Source organism: Halichoeres trimaculatus, unplaced genomic scaffold (genome assembly GCF_033239565.1).
Source record: "Halichoeres trimaculatus isolate MK-OKI-2021-1 unplaced genomic scaffold, fHalTri1.1 fHalTri1_scaffold_7, whole genome shotgun sequence".
Lineage (NCBI taxonomy): Eukaryota > Metazoa > Chordata > Actinopteri > Labriformes > Labridae > Halichoeres > Halichoeres trimaculatus.
The window spans coordinates 10,610,551-10,616,550 of record NW_027437185.1 but is presented as its reverse complement, the minus strand read 5'-3'; the positions used below and the strand labels follow the sequence as shown (position 1 = coordinate 10,616,550).

At 40.6% G+C, this 6,000-nt stretch overlaps 1 protein-coding gene across 1 annotated transcript in view; it reads right to left on the bottom strand.

The window, feature by feature from the left end:
* Window positions 1-1,260: 1,260 nt before the first annotated feature.
* LOC141793131 (mitogen-activated protein kinase kinase kinase kinase 4) overlaps window positions 1,261-6,000 on the bottom strand; it is a 56,561-nt gene continuing 51,821 nt past the window's right edge. The window contains exons 31-33 of the mRNA XM_074673549.1: window positions 3,142-3,301; window positions 2,903-3,042; window positions 1,261-2,748 (exon numbers count right to left, since the gene is read on the bottom strand). Of these exons, the coding sequence (XP_074529650.1) occupies window positions 2,665-2,748; window positions 2,903-3,042; window positions 3,142-3,301 (384 nt within the window). The 3' untranslated portion in view covers window positions 1,261-2,664. The remainder of the gene's footprint in view (window positions 2,749-2,902; window positions 3,043-3,141; window positions 3,302-6,000) is intronic.

Sequence of the window (6,000 nt, the reverse complement as noted above, 5' to 3'; positions counted from 1 at the left end):
CAGAAAGTGCGACTGCTACAAAGTTAGGGACATGATTTTAATCTCTAAAAGCATTCTTAAAAATAGTTTTCACTGCAGTTAGACAAAGTTTGATGTCTCCAGAGGACCAAACCCACAGCACTAATACCATAACTGTCTAGTTTGTATTGACCTGTATTGTGTAACCTCTAATCACTAACAGATGTTTGTTAGATCATAAAAAGCAGCATATGCTACCATAACTGTCACAGCACTTAATTGACCTAAGTGTTTGGTGCTGTAAACTCTTCTTAAAATCAAAACCTAAAAACATCAATGTCCATGTTCACAACATGACTGTGTGCTGAACACTTGAATCTCACCTGATAACAGTTGAAAGTTTGATGTTTGGGTCTAAATAAAATGTGAGCAGCTCATGTTGGGCTCTACCTCCTGAGAAGGAAAGAACACAGCTGTATGTATGTATTCTCTGCAGCCATGTTTGGTAAAAACTCATCTGGTGTCTAAAGCTGACATGAATTCTACAAGTGATCTTGAATCTATCATTTAATCCTACAGATTTATGCTCCCGGAAACCTGTAATCCAATGTTCCCATCTTTCCCATTTCTAAATCCTTCAAACAGGTAAAAAGAATAAAGACACCTTCCAAAGTGCTTTTGTTCTCTTTGGACACACATCACTGTGAATACTGAAGGAAAAACCTGTCGACCTGATCCATCTGATCCTTGAAACTGACCCTGAACGAAACCCTGAAACTTAAACAAAGCTCTATTAAAAGAGACAGTCACTATTAAAAAGTTCATATTCCAGTTTGTAATATCTGTAGAAACAGAAAGTAATGAAAACATAAACCGTAATTTGAAGCCAATAACAACTAGATTATGAGTTTGAGCAGTTTCCTATTGATCAAAAAAGTCACACTTTAAGCTCATACCTGACTGAAAAATGCTTTAAAAAAAATCATAAACCTTCTGACTCTCCCGTTCATGCAAATGAAAATTTGACCAGCAGTAAGTCAATGAACTTGATATGGTTTGGTGAGATGTATGGTCCAGCCCTGAGTTTGATGGAATCCTTTACATTTTCCATGAAGTCTGGCTTTAAGGGTCACTTATAGGGAAACATAGTTTTATACTTAAGAATGATAAATTAAACCCTTGCAAACTTATGTAGCTGGAATAGGATAAATCAAAGCTAAATTAGCATCACTTTTATTTTTGGTGATCTGATTTGAAGCTAATTTTGGAAAAAGTCAGTTAAAGGTAAAAGGACTTTTTCATAAACTTGACTTTAAGAAGCATTATTAGTTCTGTGCTCGTGCATGAAATAATCTGAGAGTTGTAAAACAGTCCATCTAACCAAACTAAGCAGCTTAATACAAAAGCCTCTAATTGTTAAAGTGATCTTTTTGCTAATTTTGCTTTTCTATGAACTGCAACTTTAACGCTAAAGTAAAAAAGACTCGTCAGGATAAGAACAGGAGAATAACAAACTCAGAGGTCTGGAGTTATGGTGGTGGAATGTATGTGGACTAAACTTTTCCTTCATCTGGCTCCACATTTAGGAATAATCATGGATTAACTGGAAAGCAGTTTTCAACGTAAGCACGGAGCAAAAGTTCACTTTTTATATCTGTGATAACTTTAAAGGCTAAAATGTTTCTCTTCATAGCTAAAGATACTTTCAACCATTAAGGATTGGACAAATGTTTTTTTGCTGAGTAATACTGCCTGGTAATACTGCATGTAAAGAATAACATAATGATCAGAAATGATGAAATGACCGACTCTGTTCAGCTCCTTCATAAAAACACTTCTGAGGTAATAAAGAACTGATTCAAGGAAATCTTTCAGAAAAAAAATGAAAACAGGAGCAACAAACTGTGGAATGTAGAGAGCGTCTGTTCTGCCACGGCTGCTTTTTGGCCCCGACACCTTCTTTGACCTGTGCGTAACACTAACTGTACTAACTGTAATAGAAGTGGCAGATTAAATAATGCCGATCCAGTAAAACACAGACAGACCTTGTTAAAATTTGAGTGAATAAATAAAAGTGCATGATAAGCTGAGAAAATGATGATCAGTAATTTGGCACTGAAAAAAAAGAAGACTGAAGTCATCCAGGAGAGATGTGAAACACACAGAGCAGATTTGAAACGTCTCCAGTATTGACTCATTGGGGACGGGATCTTGAGAGCAGATGTTGCACTGTATCGATGTTTACAGGAAATTCCTGCTAGTCAGTGTATCAAGTATTTGTTTTGCCTCCAGGTAGGTTTGGATAAACACGACACAAAACAAGATCTTGATGTTCGAAGCAGGGATGGTTTGCAGCCCCAACTTACATGTGATCAGCACACGTGGTAAGACTTCCTTAACATCTCTTCATCAGGTCTTGCTGAGGGGTGGTACATTAAGTCTGGAGCATCTATGGAAGGTGCGATGTCTTCAAGTATTTCTGCAATGGCTGGAGCAAACCTCTGATCCTTCTGCATGAACATGTGATGATGATAAATAATAGAGGGCTGCTTCCTTCAGTTCATCACTGCATGGTGTGGATTAATCTCTGTTCATCTTAGATCTCTGAGGGAACGTCGGCCAGCACAGCTATACAAAAGCTTCCTCAGGTAAACACAGAACGTCAGAGGCAGACATGAGCAGCTGATCCCAGACTAACAGATCCAGTTACCAGTTGAACAGTGAGTTCTGTCCCAGAGTCATGAAGTAGATCTGACTGCTGCCTCCTGACTGCACTGAGGCAAAGAAGACCTGTGAGGCAGAAGGATGTAGAAAGGAGTCAGGTTATGAAAACAGGAGGAATTCACCATGCAAAAAAAATCTATATCCTTGCAAATTATTACACTGCTACAGAGGCTTTATGATATGTAACACTTAAAATGCTGCAGAAAAGATGAAGCCCCACCTTGTCATTTCTTTCACACAGGAACTTCAGTTTCTGGGCCTTCTTATGCATGAAGACTCCCTCCAGGTTCCCGGTGTTTGCCGACCTCAGCTCGATGGCTTTCTCTCCCCAACCCATCACCTGGTTCGACTGAAGGTAGGCTTTACAGAGGAGAGAGAAAGATCAGACAGATTAATGTGTATGAGTTAATACATACGGTCTATACTTTTCCTCAGCAGTATGGTGAGTGAGCTACTTACCCACTGATGCGGGCATTTCCCCCCACTGCAGCACCGTGTCCTTGGTGATGCGGCCGTACGTGTCTATGTAGACGCCCTCATCTTCATAGCAAACCAAAACCTCTGTCCCTGCGCTGTTTGGCAAAATGATGATGGCATGGGGATGGATGGAGCCCTGGATCTATGACACAAACCAACCACAAACACAACAAAAAGTTTTAATCTCACAGTTTGGAAACTGCTCAGTGTTTTCAAGGTTTGAACACTGGTTTGTATAATTACACAGTCACCTCCGTTGGATGTCCTAGTTATTCTTCCTCTATCTGCTCAAAGTAATACACACTTGTTTAATGCGGAGAAGCAGAGCCATAGATGACTTTATACTCTGAACAAGCAAAACACACATCACTTTTAAAAAGTTAGGAAGCTGTTCTTCTGAATCATTTTACATCAGTTTGAACCTTTTCATTTTCTACTCAACCTTTATTTAACCAGGTTGGTTCCACTGAAATAAAAAAAAAATAAAAAAGGCACTTCATCTGACACTTGATGGCAGCATCTACAGCCAAATAGCTTGAAGCATTTTGTTGCACTAAGTGAGGTTTTCCCTCCAGTCTAAAGGAGCAAAAACACAAAGAGCGACAGAGTACAATTTACAAAACACATGATTCGCATGTTTTTAATCTTAGATTTAAAAACATTTAAGGACACCAGCACCTTGAGCTTTAAAGTGATAATCCGGGATGGAACAAGTTGGGTCCTATCACAAGGTTTAGGGCAGAAATTACCCCTACAGCAGTGATTTTGTGCAGCAGAAGCCCAGAGGGCACACACCAAACACCCCCTCCCTGCTCCTCTGCCGATTTCCTCTGCACTCAGGCGGGGCCATATTTTAATTGACCAAAAACTGCTAAATAAGGCTCTAGTTCTCATCGTGTCTCTTCGTCCTGGCAGACTACCTGTGTTTGTTTATATCTGGCACGCCGCGCGCGCGGACGGATACACTAAGCGGGGAGCGCCTCGTAGCCAGCTGTGGCTCTGCAGCGGAGGTAGAGCCGTTTTGGTCAAGTAAAATATGTCCCCGTCTGAGTGCAGAGGAAACCGGCGGAGGAGCAGGGAGGGGGTGTTTGGTGTGAGCGCTCTGGGCTTCTGCTGCACAAAAACACTGCTGTAGGGGTAATTTCTGCCCTAAACCTTGTGATAGGACCCAACTTGCTCCATCCCGGAGTATCACTTTAAGTCATTCTGTATCTGATTCCAGGCTGAAGGTGCAGAGTACCCAAAAGCCCTTTTTACAATTTCTGTCTGAGTGTTTGGGACTGAGAGCATAAAGAAGTCCTGAGAACATTTTTGACTTCAGGGCAGACTTGTGGCTGATCATCAGCACATTAACTGAATAAAACAGGTCCTGAAGTTGAGTCTTGTGGCACAACAACTACCGGACAGGTATTGTTGCGTTCACAGGACCTCATCATGCTCTCTGTCCCAAATGCACAAACTGAAATTGGGAAAAGGGCTTTTGGGTACTCTGCACCATCAGACTGGAATGTTTTGCAGAATGACTTAAAGCTCAAGGAGCTGGTGCCCTTAAATATTTTCAAATCGAAAATGAAAGACATGGAAGCAGATTCTATCCGATGCCGATGTTTTTAGCCAGGCTGTGATATGGCTCATAGATGTGTCTGTTCTTAATCCATAATGATGTGCTTGTAAATTGTTTTGTCCTTATTGTACCCGTCTGCAACTTTGTGTTTTTGCTGCTGCCTGTCTTGGCCAGGTCTCCCTTGAAAAAGAGGTTTTTAATCTCAATGGGACCAACCTGGTTAAATAAAGGTTAGATAAAATAAAAAAAAAAAAAAAACTAAGAAAAAATGAGGTCCTATCACCAACGTGAAAACATTGCCTCCTTGTTGTTGGATAGGACTCCATCAAAGTGACTGAATCCAGCAAATAAAAAGACAGTTGGACTGAAGAACATTAAGTTTTACTGTGTCAAATGAATTCTTCAGTCCAGGACCACACCCCCTGCAGCACCCCATTGTCAAGCTATGATTCAATCTGTTGCTACAGTAGCAGCATTTTAATGTCTTTTTTTCTCAAACTAAATTTCACAGGATGACGTGAGGTTTTTCCTAAGTTTAAAAAGGTCAGTTAGTTGTTCAGCAACTGCTCTCTAAATGACCCTGGATAATCCTGACGAGATGCAGATTAGTAAATAGTTAATCAGACAGATGTCCTTAAAGATGGGGACAACAACTGCTGACTTCAATGTATCTGGGAAGAGTAACTCAATTGACAAATGCCTAAAAGGTCTGTTTTTTTAAGTTCCACACAGCACAACTGACTTATTCACTGAGCAGAGTAAACAGAGTATAACATCTTTAAAGCACAAGAGACCTCTGCAGGAAAAAAGAGAAATTAAAAAAGATATTTTTTCTTCTGTTTCTTCATTTGTCCTCTAAGCCTGTGTCATACGTTACCATGTTTTGAGCCACCACAATCCTGAGCATCAGCACCGGCATCCACAGACGCAAAGCAATCTTAATCCTCTGCCTTGGAATCAGCATTGTTACATAGTTTGCAGGTCACCATGAAAAGAGCTTGTGTGTGTACGCATGTCTCTAAGGTGGTGGGAGATGCATTGTGTTTGAAAGCGGCTGTGTGTTGCTTGGGCTTGTCTTAGAGAAAAGAAACAGAAATAGGGAAAGAAAGGAAGAAGTGCCCTCAGAGTGAAGCTCAACAGTCCAAGATCCTCAAAAGTGACGTGTCCTCAAAAGCAGTCCATGAGATCCTCAACAAATGTCAAAACAAAGGTTAGACATAAGGTGTGTAGGCTGGAAGTGCCATGAAGAGCGGTGTGTGTGTGAGAGGAAAGTATGA